This window comes from Pelophylax lessonae, assembly GCF_965119305.1.
Source record: "Pelophylax lessonae genome assembly, chromosome: 1".
NCBI lineage: Eukaryota > Metazoa > Chordata > Amphibia > Anura > Ranidae > Pelophylax > Pelophylax lessonae.
In genome coordinates this window covers 541,636,878-541,652,455 of record NC_138768.1, presented here as the reverse complement: position 1 = coordinate 541,652,455, position 15,578 = coordinate 541,636,878, and the positions used below count along the sequence as shown (strand labels likewise).

At 42.9% G+C, this 15,578-nt stretch overlaps 1 protein-coding gene across 1 annotated transcript in view; it reads right to left on the bottom strand.

Annotated features, from left to right (window-relative positions):
- The window catches only part of HGSNAT (heparan-alpha-glucosaminide N-acetyltransferase), a 116,491-nt gene extending 101,298 nt beyond the window's left edge, over positions 1-15,193 (bottom strand). The window contains exon 1 of the mRNA XM_082252958.1: positions 14,787-15,193. Coding sequence (XP_082109084.1) covers positions 14,787-14,898 — 112 coding nt within the window. The 5' untranslated portion in view covers positions 14,899-15,193. The remainder of the gene's footprint in view (positions 1-14,786) is intronic.
- Between the last annotated feature and the right edge of the window lie 385 nt (positions 15,194-15,578).

Genomic DNA, 15,578 nt, shown 5'->3' with positions numbered 1-15,578 from the left:
CTTAAAGCGGTAGTATCCCGCTTTTTGACACTTTTACCTACAGGTAAGCCTATAATAAGGCTTACCTGTAGGTACAAATAATATCTCCTAAACCGGCATGTTTAGGAGATATTTACAGTGCATGCAGCCGCTCGCGCGAGCGGCGCATGCGCTCTGAAGGTCCGGGGAGACCTTCAATTTATTTGCCGGGAGCTTGCCGGAAAATCACTCCCGCGCGCATGCCGGAGCCGCCGAACCCGGAAGAGACGGCGAGGGATCATGGCAGCGCCCGCAGCGATGTCCGGGGGTCCGTGTCGGGGCTTCATTCTAAGGTAAGTTACACATAATGGGCTAGTATGCAATGCATACTAGCTCATTATGCCTTTGTCTTGCAGGTTTTTTTTTTTTTATTTTTTTTATTTTAGGGTTTACAACCGCTTTAATATTGGTAGGTTGAATGCTGCAACTCACCGGATACCCGCTCTTGCCTAGAAATAGCTGATAGGACATGGCTTTTTTTTTTTGGTACTGTCTACTTTTCTTTCCAACTCATACCTACTTTTGGTCCCACTCTTTCAGTCTACAGGGCGATAAATGGAATATCTATAGAGGTTGGGTCGCTATTCACACAGTTCACTTGGGCTACCTGGGATAACAACCTAGACCCATACTTTGATCTATTTTGAGATAAATTTGGTGTACACAATGTCATTCTCTTTGTATTTATCTACAACTTGCACAATTGGTAGCTGACTAAATACTTTTTTGCCCAACTGTATACATTTGACTGCATGTATATTCCAATTATTGATATTTGTTGTAAACCTTGAAAACTGCCATAAAGAATGCATAAAAACAAAACGAGCACAAAGTGACAACTTCAATACAGCAACCAATACAAACCCCAGTAAACACACACACACACACACACACACACACACACACACACGGACACTGTTGGCCTATGTGCAAGATCATAAGTGTCCCTAGGCATTGGCAAAAAAAAAAAAAAAAAAAAAAAAAAAAAAAAAAAGAGGCATGAAGCTTTTAATGGCAGAAAGTGGGTATAGTTTAAATTGTGCTTAAATATTGGGTGTGGCTTATCTACTTGCCTACTGGACACTTTCACTCCCTTCCTGCCCAGGCCAATTTTGATCTTTCAGTGCTGTCACACTTTGAATGACAATTGTGCGGTCATGCAACACTACCCAATCAAAGTTTTTATCACAGACAGATACAGCTTTCTTTTGGTGGTATTTAATCGCCACTGGGTTTTTTTTTTTTTTTTTTTATCTTTTTTTTTTTTTTTAGCAAAAAATAAAGCAAAAATTTAACACACACAAAAACAAAACAAGATTTAGTTTCGATTATAAAATGTAAATAAGTAATTTTTCTCTTTTAATGATGTGCGCTGGTGGAGCTGCACTAATATGAGGCACTAATGGACACTGTTAGGGCTGCACTGACCATCAGGACACTGTTGATCAGGGCAGATGTTCCCTGTGTGGATTACTGCTTACCATCTCTCCTCTCATGCACTTAGGCTCCCTTAACATGGGTGGTGCACCCGACGTACTCAGTTTTGCTCAGCGGGGATCGATCCGCCGATCCCCGCTGAGCAGGCAGCCCTGTGTGCAGAGATGGAGCTGTCAGAGCCCCGCTCTCCTCTATGGGAGATCGGATGGTAACGGACTGCCTGTCCGTTTTCATCCGATCTGATCCTCCAGGCGGATGAAAAATAGGGTTTCCATCCATCCAGATTTCACGGACAGGATCAGATCTGATAGCAGAGGGTGTCGGCGGAGAGGTCTCAGCTGACATCCGCTGCGCCATAGGGCTGCGCATGGGACATCCGATCAGGTCCCCCTGAAAAACTGACAGGTGGACCGGATAGAAAAGCCCGCGTGAAAGGGGCCTCAGTACGAGGAGAGGAATGCCGTTAACCGGCAAATCCTGTTTTACATTGATCAGATGTGATTGGCTATTTACCATGTGATCAGCTGTGTCCAATGTGATTGGCGCTTTACCCTGATCTGCGATCAGCTGTGTCCAAAGGACAAAGTAAACCCAGATCCCTGCCGATGCAAGCTGCAGGGAGCGCGTGAGAAGCGCAATCACATTATGAAGAGGTTAAATTGAGTCTGAGATAAATTACATAGTGCAGAATGTGGTAATGTTAAATAGGGAATGTATGGCAGTGGGTATGTGCAGGACAGAGGTGTGGAGTGCAGGGCAGTGGGTGGTATGTGCAGGATAGTTTACGCAGGAGAGGAGACAGTGTACGGTGGCTGGTAGTAATCGGCCAGTGGACAGTGTCAGAAAATTGTATTTAATCATTTTTTTTACTATATATTTGGATTATTTTTTTCACAATGTTTTTGAGGGAGGATTTTGGGGGAGTGCAGTGGATGGTGTTAATAAATTGTAAATATAAAACAATTTACATTTTTTTCCATAATGCTTTTGATGGGGGGGGTGGCGCCAGTGTATTGTGTCAGTAGGGCAGCAGAGAGTGTCAGAAATGTATTTTTATTTAATCTTTAACTTTTTTTTTTTTTTTAAGGGGGGGGGGGGATTGGGAGTGGGCGGTGTCTGTTTTTTTTACAATCCTATTTTTATTTTAAATAGCCCTGTTGGGGGGGGGGGGGCTTTGGTGAGATATCAAGGGTCTAAATATCTCTCTGAAAAAACCCTGACTTCTCACCTTTGAGACAGACAGGGACTGAGAGCACAGATTCCCTATTGCCTCTCTTTGGAGGAGAAGGGGCCTTCAGCTGCTTCATGGAAAGCCATACAGGGAGATCCGGGCTTGTAAGTGACCCCACCTCCACACCAATTACCTCCACTGTCAAATTTCACCTGCAGCAGGAGGTACCAACAAGGGCCGGATCAACTATGAGTCCAGTGTGGGTCAGAGCACAGTGCCTTCCCCCCTCCCCCCTGGGGGCCCATGTGCAGTGAACACCTTGCACCCATGAATGATATTGCCAGTGACTTAAAACTTGCTGTGTTCAGAGCAGAAAGGTAAATCAGGGACAGCACGGTAAGACAGGGTACAAGGAACAAAGGGCAAGATAGGTTCGAAAAGAGTAGCAGGTACAAGGGCAACAAGGACACTTAGATGAGAAGCAAATCAGCATAAATAGGAAAAACACTGAGGAGCTGTAAGCCTCTTGAGGTAGGCCTAAATACCTATCCAGCAGCCAACATCAGGTGGAGATAAATTACTGAGACCTTCTGCCTGCCAGGAAACACCTGCTGGTGGACACTGGATGTGCCCCATTCAGGTCAAAGGACCACAGTGCTGCCAGCAGATGTTTTAGATACAAACAGTAGTTCTATCTAATGCTGACTAAATATTCATTAATGAGTAACCCCAATTATATAATTGTATAATAATTTGACATTTTAATTAAGATCATGAGTTTATCATCGACCATTGCCAACACCTTTATCTCATGAAAAGTTCAAGAAAAATGCTTCCATTTAAATTTGGTTTGTCTTCAGAATGGTCCATTGTGCTGCCATTGTGTTTAAAATCTTGCTGGCTGCATTTGTGGTCAGTAAAACCACACCAAAAATCACCACCCCATTGAAAATGCAGCAAGAACACAAATAAAACGCACCCCTTTCATCACATTTTTCTCATCATTTATTTACAGAACATGCCCACATTTAAAGGTTTTTTTTTTCTTTTTTATTGTGAAGCAAACAAATAGGACAAAATAACAGAAAAAAAGTCAATGTGCATAATTATTCATCCCCCCCTAAAGTTAATACTTTGTAGAGCCACCTTTAGTGGCAATCACAGCTCCAAGTCGCTTTGTATAAGTCTCTATGAGCTTGCCACATCTTACCACTGGGATTTTTGCCCATTCCTCCTTACAAAATTGCTCCAGCTCTTCAAGTTGGATGGTTTGCGCTTGTGAACAGCTATCTTTAAGTCTGACCACAGATTTTCTATTGGATTGAGGTCTGGGCTTTGACTAGGCCATTCCAACACAAAAGTGTCTATATGTAATGACAGATCATGCGATTGCACACAGATGGATATCATTTCACAAATTATTACTTTTTCAAGGCAGTGTGTGTGTGTGTGTATTATTTTTTTATCTCACAAAAGTGAGTACACCCCTCACATTTTTGTAAATATTTTATTAAATCCTTTTATGTGACAACACTGAAGAAATTAAACTTTGCTACAATGTAAAGTAGTGAGTGTACAGCTTGTATAAAAGTGTAAATTTGCTGTCCCCTCAAAACAACACAGCCATTCAGGTCTAAACCACTGGCAACAAAAAGCAAGTACACCCCTAAGTGAAAATGTCCAAATTGGGCCCAAAGTGCCAATATTTTGTATGGCCACCATTATTTTCCAGCACTGCCTTAACCCTCTTGGGCATGGAGTTCACAGGTTGCCACTGGAGTCCTCTTCCACTCCTCCATGATGACATCACAGAGCTGGTGGATGTTAGAGACCTTGCACTCCTCCACCTTCCTTTCGAGGATGCCCCACAGATGCTCAATAGGGTTTAGGTCTGGAGACATGCTTGGCCACTGCCATCACCTTTACCCTCAGCTTCTTTAGCAAAGCAGTGGTCGTCTCAGAAGAGGTGTGTTTGGAGTCATTATGTTGCTTGAGGTCATTAGAAGACCTCAATGTTTTAGTTCTTAAGGGAATTTCAGAACTATCCAGGAAAGGAAAACTTGAATTAAGAAGGATACTTCTTTTTGACACAAAAAAATAACGGCTTAAATTTAGATATGGGTTTCCTTACTCATTATCCCAGTTTTACGACCCCCTCTGTGACTATCCCCCCCACCTTCCCCCTTGTCCTCCGCTCTCCCTCTGTCTTATCTCACAAACGATTCTAGTTTTATTACCATTGCCAATTAAATTTGTTTATGTTTATTTGGTTTTCTCTTTTTTTTTCCTTTGGCTTAGGCTCCGTTCACCTGTAGGCGTTTTGGGGGAGTTTTTCTGCTCTAGGATCAGCTCTCAAAACGCCCAACAAGACAAATCCTATTCATTTCAATGGCCCCTGTTCACATCTGAGCGTTTTGATGCTGTGAGCAAAACGCCCAACACTCAAAAAAGTACATGAGCTTCTTTTTGGGCAGATTACAGGCGTTTTCCATTGGTCTCTATTCAATCTTAAAACGCATGCACAAAAACGCCTGTAAAATCGCGGTAAAAAAACGTGCGAAAACGCTATGCTCAGCTGTGAATGTAGCCTTAGAGATTTTGTGTTTTTTTACCATTCTGCTAAACATTTTGTGAATCAGTACTGCTTGGATCTTGAAGAAGGGGATATACCCGAAAAGCTTGTCCTGAAAAATTGTAGGTTAGTGCAAATAAAAAAAAGTATCACGGACAGTACTCAATTGTCTGAGTCATTATGTTGAAATACTGCCCTGAGGCCCAGTCTGCTTCAGTATGTCACAGTACATGTTGGCATTCATGGTTCCCCCAATGAACTGTAGCTCCCCAGTGCCGGCAGCACTCATGTAGCCCAAGACCATGACACTCCCACCACCATGCTTGATTGTAGAAAAGACACACTTGTCTTTGTACGCCTCACCTGGTTGCCGCCACACAGGCTTGACACCATCTGAACCAAATAAGTTTATCTTGGTCTCATCAGACCACAGGACATGGTTCCAGTAAGCCATGTTCTTAGTCTGCTTGTCTTCAGCAAATTGTTTGCGGGCTTTCGTGTGCATCATCTTTAGAAGAGGCTTCCTTCTGGGTCAAAAGCCATGCAGACCAATTTGATGCAGTGTGCGGTGTATGGTCTGAGCACTGACAGGCTGACCCTCCCACCCCTGCAAACTCTGCAGCAATGCTGGCAGCACTCATACATCTATTTCCCAAAGACAACCCCTGGATAGGACGCTAAGCACATGCACTTAACTTCTTTGGTCAACCATGGCGAGCCCTTTTCGGAGTGGTTGTTATTTTGAGGGAACAGTAAATTCACTCTGTTATACAAGGTGTACACTCACTATTTTACATTGTAGCAAAGTGTAATTTCTTCAGTGTTGTCACGTGAAAATATAGATTAAAATATTTACAAAAATGTGAGGGGTGTACTCACTTTTGTGAGAAATTTATATATATAATTTTTATTTTTTTTTTCCCTGAAGTGATGTCAGCCGGCTTCAGCCCACTGTCAGCTGAGTACGGGTTACAAGAGTGCAGAACTAATCAGACTCCTGGGACCCACAGGTGAAGGATAGCCAAAAGAGCCTTGTCCCTACTTCTTTAATCCTATGGGGCTGCATAAATGTGTACCTATTTCTTAATGATAGCCTCAGGTCTCAAAATGAACAATCAGGAACCAGGAGTTATCAGTTATTGTTCAGCCCACCCCTGTACTTTGTCTTCTCTTCGAAGGAGAAAAGGATACATTGTATCTTGTTCCCTGTGCTAGAGGGGAAAAAAAAAAAAAAAAACGTTAAAAATGTGTAAAAAATAAAAAGAAAACAAAAAAAATCAAGAAAATAGATAGGTCAAGGTTGGGGTCAAAGATCAGGGTATTTTCAGGTAGGATTTCAAAAAAATAAATACACAACATTTTTAAGTGTAGTAACAGTGTGTTTAGGTAGGTTTAAGACCCCTTTCACACTTGTGTGACTTATCCTGCGACTTAGGACTGCAAAGTCGTATAATACGTCATACCCCATGATTTCCAATTAGTAACGTTCATATCTGTGCGACTTCAAGTCGCAGCAACGTCAAAGTAGTCTCTTCACTACTTTGGTCTGACTGCGCTAAAAATACAATAAATTATCCTGATGTACAAGTTTAAATTATAAATGTGTATACAAACACAGTGATAACAAGTGTACAAAGTGAATAGGTGACAAATTCCAAAAACAAAATGATGCTCTAGAACTTCAAAGTGAATATATCTATACACAAAATAATCAGAAATAAAAGTCAATTTATCCACGTGACCGGTGCATATGACCATTCAAATGAATGTGAATAGGTGACAAGACAAATTCCAAAAACAAAGTGATGCTCTAGAACTTAAAAAAAAAAAAATGCACGTGGTATAATCAGAAATAAAAGTCCATTTATCAAGGTGACCAGTGCATGTGATCAAAAAACGTGATGTGTTTCAATGATGAAGGTCCATTTATCCCCGTGGTTGGTGCAAAATCCCACCACCTTGCAAGTTATATTCTTACCAGACGGATATGGTTAAGTGCATAACAGCTCCTCTCAAGTGATCTCCTATGATGTGACAGTGATAGGTGTTCCACTGCACACAGGTGCATTACCAGATGGAAATAGTTTTTGAACAAATGTAGATCTCCTCACAGGAAATGACACCCGCATTAGGTTGAGACTTGAAGGGTTAATGAGCAATCCTGTACCTCCTATTCTCCTGAAGACAACAATTTTTTCCTTCATGAGCAACTTTCCTCTCCCAGCAACTTCCCAGCTAGTTCCAGATAATGACTGTAGGTGAGTACAAGTCCCAGGTAATGCATACAGTGACAGGGCGGATATACTCAGCTGTAGACAAGCAGGATGCAGACAGATACGGCTCCTGATCTCATCGGTGAGAATGTGGCTGTCAGGTGACCACATTCACATATATTTGTCCAATTCAGTTATTGGATTTGGTAGCAGCTTCATCATTTAATCAGCGCACCTTTTTCATTTTGCACTTTGGTCTGACTGATGCGACTTGAGATCCATAGACCTCAAGATTACACAGGCATTGCTTTAAGTCCAGTCAAAGTTGCACCACAATCACGGCAACAATTGCACGACTTTCAGGTCTAATAAGTGTTTCAGGGGCCAAAAAAAAAAGAAAATATATGTGCGATATTGTTTTTGGGCTTTACTACAGGTGCAAACACCCATACATATGTGGTATCTCTGTAATAAGGAGCATAATAAATAAATCATTTTGGATTGTTCATTGGTGGCAAATTATGGTAATAAAAGATGCAGCTATATTTTGAAAAATTTAGTTTTCTAGTAGTTTGTGGCAGTTTTCCTGTGTTAACCACTTAAGCCCCAGAAGATTTTACCCCCTTCCTGACCAGGGCCTATTTTGCGATTCGGCACTGCGTGACTTTAACCACTTAAGCCCCGGAAGATTTTACCCCCTTCCTGACCAGGGGTTTTTTTGCAATTTTTTACTGCGTGACTTTAACGGGCAATTGCGCAGTCGTGCGACGCTGTACCTAAACGAATTTGACGTCCTTTTTTTCCCCACAGAGCTTTCTTTTGGTGGTATTTGATCACCTGTGCGATTTTTTTTGATCATGCACTATAAACAAAAAAAAGCGTAAATTTTGCAAAAAGAACAATATTTTTCACATTTTTTTATATGAAATTCCCAAAAAAAAAGAAATATCGCAAAAAGCGTATTTTGATTGGTTTGCGCAAAAGTTATCGCGTTTACTAACAAAGGGAACGATTTTTGTCATTTTTGGCGTTTTTTTTTTTTTAACGAGTAATGGCGGCGATCTGCGATTTTTTTTTTTTTTTTTTGCGGGACTGCAACATTGCGGCGGACAGATCGGACCCTTGACTGACATTGACACTTTTGGGGTTACCAGTGACATTACTGCAGTAATCAGTGCTATACATATGACTGTTGCTGTAAAAATGACACTGGCAGGGAAGGGGTTAACTGTATTGGAGAGGGAGGGGTTAAGTGTGTCCTAGGGGCGTGCTTCTAACTGTGATTGGACATGGCTACTAGTGTAAGAACAGAGATCAACGGTCCTACATAGTAGAACCGTCTGATCTCCATTTTTACACAGGGAGAATGACAGGCGGCTTGTTTACATTAGCCGCCTGCCTTTCTCCCTTCCCGGCGAACGATCGCGAGTGACCGGCAGACATTGGGTCCGCCGGTCACACGCACTGACTTGATAGGGAACGAGCTGGGGCGGGCGCCTCAGCGGGCGCGCGCTCGCCCGCTATTGGCTCACGACGTACCGGTACGTCACTTTGCCTGGCCGGGGCTGACCGGCCAGTATTGGTGGTATTTGATCACCTGTGCGATTTTTTGATCATGTGCTATAAACAAAAAAATAGCATCAATTTTGCAAAAATAACAATATTTTTTAAAATTTTTTATATGAAATTCCCAAAAAAAAAAAAAAAAAATGTAAAAATCAAAATTTAACATTCTAGGCCAATTCGTTTTCTGCTACATTAGTTTGTTAAACGCAAAAAGCGTATTTTGATTGGTTTGTGCAAAAGTTATTGCGTTTACTAAGGGAAAGATTTTTGTAATTTTTATTGTTTTTTTTTTTTTTTTTTTTTACGAGTAATGGCGGCGATCTGCGATTTTTTTTTTTTTTTTTTGCGGGACTGCAACATTGCGGCGGACAGAACGGACCCTTGACTGACATTTGACACTTTTGGGGGTACCAGTGACATTACTTTTTAATATACATGTTGCTTGGTCCATAGCTGCACTGGCTTTAGATATACATGTTCAGGGTTTGCTCCCCCAATTTTTTGCTTGTTTATTATTATGTATTCGGTCTGACCAGACTTCTGGGGTTGAGCATCCCATCCCCCACACACACCTGTACTCTATTGGTGTCCACTATCAAGTAGATACAGGAGGAGTCCTTTGTAGTGCATTAGCACATCTTTCCCAGCAAGGAGTGTTGTCTCCAAGGGTTGGATTCACCCCTTTTTTATGGATAGTGTAGGACCCACTGATAATGGGGTACTTTGACGCAGTGGTGGGCTTGAGCACGATATGGCCATATGGTGGGACTAAATCCCCATCTTTATTTATGGATTGTCTCCATATTTGATAGTCATTTCTTTTGCATGTGTGCGCTATTCTTTTTTAATAGACATTACTACAGTAATCAGTGCTATACATATGCACTGTTACTGTAAAAATGACACTGGGAGGGAAGGGGTTAACTTTATTGGAGAGGGAGGGGTAAGTGTGTCCCTAGGGGCGTGCTTCTAACTGATTGGATGTGGCTGTGTGTGTAACAGCAGAGATCTACGGTCCTACATAGCAGGACCGTATGATCTGTGCTGTTACACAGGGGAGAAAGACAGGCGGCTTTGTTTACATTAGCTGCCTGCCTTTCTCCCGGTGTATCCGACGATCGCGAGTGACTGGCGGACATCGGGTCCACCGGTCACACGCGCAGGCTGCTTAGGGAACGACCCTATTGGCTCACAGGCTAGTGACGTACCGGTACGTCACTTTGCCTGTGAGGGGCTGACCACCGCCGTATATAGTTGGGAGGCGGTCGGCAAGTGGTTAAAAAAAAAAAATAATAATAATTTGCATATACCATTTACCACCAAATAAAAAGTACAATTCTCCCTGAAAAAAAATAAAAACATAACTATAACCTGCATATACAAAGTAGTCGCCAGGATATGTGCAGTTTTACTAACACGTCAAGGTTCCAAAACAGTGTTGAGGCGTTAGGATTTATTTTACCCTCTATCATTAGGGGGTTAAGGCTCAGTTCACATTGGTGGAAGACATTGCATGTGATTTGCACCGCACTGCTGTGCAAATCACATGCGATGTCTGTGCGATGCAAATTCAGCCATATAGACTGTATGGTTGAACTTGCATCGCATTCGGACCAAACTCGTGCAGGACCCTTTTTGGTCTGCACTAGAATCGGATCGCATGGGGATTCACACCTATGCGATCCAATTTCTGTTCGAATTGACAGTCAACACTGCTATATGCAAACTGATCTGGGGGTGTCATTAACTTTGCATTGACACTCCCAGCGGTTCGCATATGGCAGTATGAACTGCCTGCGAGTCAGGTGTGATGCGGGAACCCGCAGTGGATTTGCAGGGTTTCCTGCATCACACCAATGTGAACAGTGCCTAAAGCTGAACTCTGAAAAAGTACAAAGTCCTCCCTTGTATTGGGGATGTGCCTGCAATATAGGGGCTATAGGCTTGTTTAGCCTTGGGGAAAGTAAAAGGCACACTTAATTGCCTTTTCCTCTGCTGCCTGAGTGCTTTGCTCTGGCAGTGGACTGGGACCTCTGCATTCTCATGCCCAATGCAGGTCTACGGGCTCTACACTGGTCTTAAAAACATCAGAGGACCTTAGGGTAGAAGGGTCTGCAAAGACCGCTTTACCAGTAGAGAGGAGAAAAGGATCAAGTAAGTAAAACGGTTTTACCAAACCCCCTAGACAGAACCAAGCAATTAACTCTTAAAAGGATATCTATTCATCCATCCACACACATAGTCTACTGGAAGTAGCCATCAGAAAATGGGTACATTATAGTCCTAAAAGAGATGGACATGGTCCGCAACAATACTCAAGTAAGCCGTGGCATTTAACCACTTAAGCCCCGGAGGATTTGGCTGCTAAACGACCAGAGGGTATTTTGCGATTCGGCACTGCGTGACTTTAACGGACAATTGCGCGGTCGTGCGACGCTGTACCTAAACGAATTTGGCGTCCTTTTTTTCCCACAAACAGAGCTTTCTTTTGGCGGTATTTGATCACCTGTGCGATTTTTTGATCACGCACTATAAACAAAAAAAGAGCGTAAATTTTGCAAAAATAGCAATATTTTTCCCTTTTTTTTTATATGAAATTCCCCCAAAAAAAAATGTAAAAATCAAAATTTTTTAATATTTTCGGCCAATTTGTTTTATGCTACCTATGTTTGGTAAAAAAAAAAAAAAAAAAAAAAAAAATCGCAAAAAGCGTATTTTGATTGGTTTGCACAAAAGTTATTGCGTTTACTAACTAAGGGAAAGATTTTTGTCATTTTTGTTGTTTTTTTTTTTTAACGCGTAATGGCGGCGATCTGCGATTTTTTTTGCGGTACTGCGACATTGCGGCGGACAGATCGGACCCTTGACTGACATTTTTGACACTTTTGGGGTTACCAGTGACATTTCTACAGTAATCAGTGCTATACATATGCACTGTTACTGTAAAAATACACTGGTAGTGAAGGGGTTAACTTTATTTGAGAGGGAGGGGCTGTGTGTGTCCCTAGGGGCGTGATTCTAACTGTGATTGGCTGTGGCTTCAACTGTATGCAGAGTGATCAATGGATCTACATAGTAGATCCATGTGATCATCTCTCATACAGAGAGGAGAATGACAGGCAGCTTGTTTACACAAGCTGCCTGACTTTCTCCCTCTCCCCCGCCGATCGCAGAGTGGCCGGCGGCGATCGGGTCCGCCGGTCACACGCGCGGGGGGGTCCGTGACCACGCGGGAGCGCGCCTCCGGCGGCGCGCGCTCGCTCCCTAAACCCTCACAGGCGAGCGACGTAGACCTACGTCACTTTGCCTGTGAGGGGCTGACCGCCGCCGTAGATAGTCGTGCGGCGGTCGGCAAGTGGTTAAACGATGTTCAATTGGTACTAAGGGGCCCAAAGTGTGCCAAGAAAATATCCCCCACACCATTACACCACCACCAACAGCCTGAACCGTTGATACAAGGCAGGATGGATCCATGCTTTTCTGTTTACACCAAGTTCTGATCCTACCATCTGAATGTTGCAGCTGAAATCGAGACTCCTCAGACCAAGCAATGTTTTCCAATCTTCTATTGTCCAATTTTGGAGAGCCTGTGTGAATTGTAGCCTCAGTATTCTGTTCTTAGCTGACAGGAGTGGCACCTGGTGTGGTCTTCTGCTGCTGTAACCTATCTGCTTCAAGGTTCGATGTGTTGTGTGTTCAGAGATGATATTCTGAATACCTTGGTTGTACCAAGTGGTTATTTGAGTTTTGTTGCTTTTCTATCATTTAAAGCCAATCTGCCTATTCTCCTCAAGGCTTTTTTGTCCACACAACAGCTGCTCACTGGATATCTTCTCTTTTTCTGACCATTCTCCATAAGCCCTAGACATGGCTGTGCGTGAATATCGCAGTGAATCAGCAGTTTTTGAAATACTCAGACCAGCCCGTACCATCTGGCACCAACAACCATGCCACGTTCAAAGTCACTTAAAAGCAGAGGTCCCGGCTCCTTCAAACAAAAAAAAAAAAAAAAGTCAACAGATACAAATACTGTAGCTGCTGACTTTTAAGATTAGGACACTTACCTGTCCAGGGATCCAGTGGTGCCTTCACCCCAGCTGTTTTTTCAGTCGGATCTCAGGTGCTGCCGCCGACATCTCTGGTAAGGGAAACTGATAAGCCTTGTGACTTCACAGCCGGTTCCCTACTGTGCATGCGTGAAGCGAGCTGCGCTTCGTGAATGGCCTGACGGCGGGGGAACGAGGGGAGTGGTCTGAACTTGAGGAGGAGTTCACCGTGGCGAAGTCAGCCAGAAGTGGGTACCTGTCAAAAATGAGTTACTTGCTTACCCCGAATGGTGCCAAAGGTGGCAGCAAAAGGGGGAAGGGGGGGCAGGGGAGAGGCAAATAAGCCAAGCTTCCCCTTTTGGGTGGACCTCCACTTTAAATCCAATTTCTTCTCCATTCTCATGCTCAGTTTGAACTTCAGCAAGTTGTCTTCACCATATATAGATTCTTAAATGCATTGAGTTGCTGCCATGGGATTGGCGGATTAGCAATGTGTGTTACCTAGCAATTGAACAGGTGTAGCTAATAATAAGAGTGTGTTATATTTTATCAGGGCTTTTTTCCCCCTCAGAGAATAGGTGCAGGAACACCCCCCTGCTGAGTCACCTCTGATCTCCACCCAATACTCCCCATCTGAGCCCCATCCCTTGGTTCCACCCCTTACCCACCTCCCAGTACCACCACTTTTAGAGAATAGAGAACCAAGTATCATTTTGTCGTGCTAAATAATTTGTATGGAATTTGTTCATAACAAGGAAATCAGTAAAATAGTTCCCCTGCAGCCAGCAACAATAGACCCCCCACCCACAAAAAAAAAAAAAAAAAGCACATCTAGCAACAAAAGATCCACCCCAGCAACATTAGACCCCCTAGCAGCAACAACAGATCTCCCAGCATCAATAGACCCTCCATCAGCCAGAACAATAGATCTCTCCCTTCACAGTAGATCCCTACCAGCAACGCAAGACCCCCACCCCCCAAAAAGCTAAATAAGAGGCATATCCAGGAACTGCAGCCCATTATGTATTTAAGACTTCGACACAGTTGAGTATGGCAGACTAACTATGCTTTTTTGATGCTATATATCCAAAAATATATATATCTCCCCATTATATATTTTTTGATAATAATAATAATAATAATAAAAAAAAAAAAATATTTTTTCACATTTATATAAAAGATTATGGTCTCCTTTCCTTTCTACCCTGAAGAAGAAATCACGTTAAATTCTGAAACATGTTGGAGATGTTTGTACACTACATACGGGGTTGGCTCTTTACCGCTACAAACCAATCCTTTGTTCCAGCTTTAGAGCATATCTGAGTACTTGGATGTTATATACTGTACTTGCATTGGGATTTTTAATAATTCTTTGATGTTTTTATAATACTTTTGGTGAATCTTTTCACCTTTTAGGCTTGTTGAAATATATTTTCTTAAATAAATTTGTTGATTTTTTTACCTTGCTACTCCTTTGCTCACTCTATTTTGTTGGTCTATATGCCTTAAAAATCCCTTTGGGGCTCCCATTATTTTTGGACGTATTTTTCGCCCATGACAACCACCCAATTGTATAGAGAAAAGTAAATAAAAATACACACACACACACACACACACACATACATACATATATACACACACACACTTTTTTTCCCCATGTGTGAAATAAAGTATGTATGTATGCTATAGAATGCTAATCTTCTTCCACCATGTCACCTATGTATAGATAATGAAGAATGAGGAACCCATTGGTGGTCACTTACTGTCTCCATGGCTGGTACCCAGGGCAGAGTTGCTGAGTAGAAGGACAAGGCTGAGGACTAGCACTAAGGACAGACAGTAGGTAGAGACACAGGTGGGCCACACCGAGCCCATCCTCCCGCAGTCCCCTCCGCTCTCCTCCTCCTCCTGGCTGTGTGTCTTGTGTATCTTCCAGCGCTTCTTCCTCCTCACTCTCCGTCTTCTTACTTCCTCCCCGCTCTCCAGGGCTCCCCACAACTAACAAACCCCTCCACCCTTATGACTGCTAGCTCAGCTGGGAATGTTGCATTGCACAACCTACCCGGCGTATTTTCAGGCTTTACACATATTTTTAATGTGTCACCTGACTAATTAGCACCGCCCTTGCTTCCTATTTGTGGTTATGATCACACCCTGATATCACACGAGACCAGGTGTTCTGTCGAATAGTCACCTCCCGTCGAAAAATGCATGCGACTAACTGCGCATGCGCAGTAAGTGATGGCACTCCAGCTGATATCTCGATCAGCTGACGTGACGATTATACTGCCATGCGCAGTTTGTCGGATGCGTTATCCGACGAGCTTCTGCACTATCTGCGCATGCGCGCAACGGAAATGTATTATTATTGGGCGGATTATTCCTATTTAATATTCATATTGGGGGAATTGTAGGAATATTGTGAGTACAGACCACACAGCTCGGACCGGGACACATAGAAGTATATCTGGACACTAATGTAAGGAGGGACTCTAATGGGGACACTAATGTAAGGAGGGGCTCTGATGGGGACACTAATGTAAGGAGGGACTCTG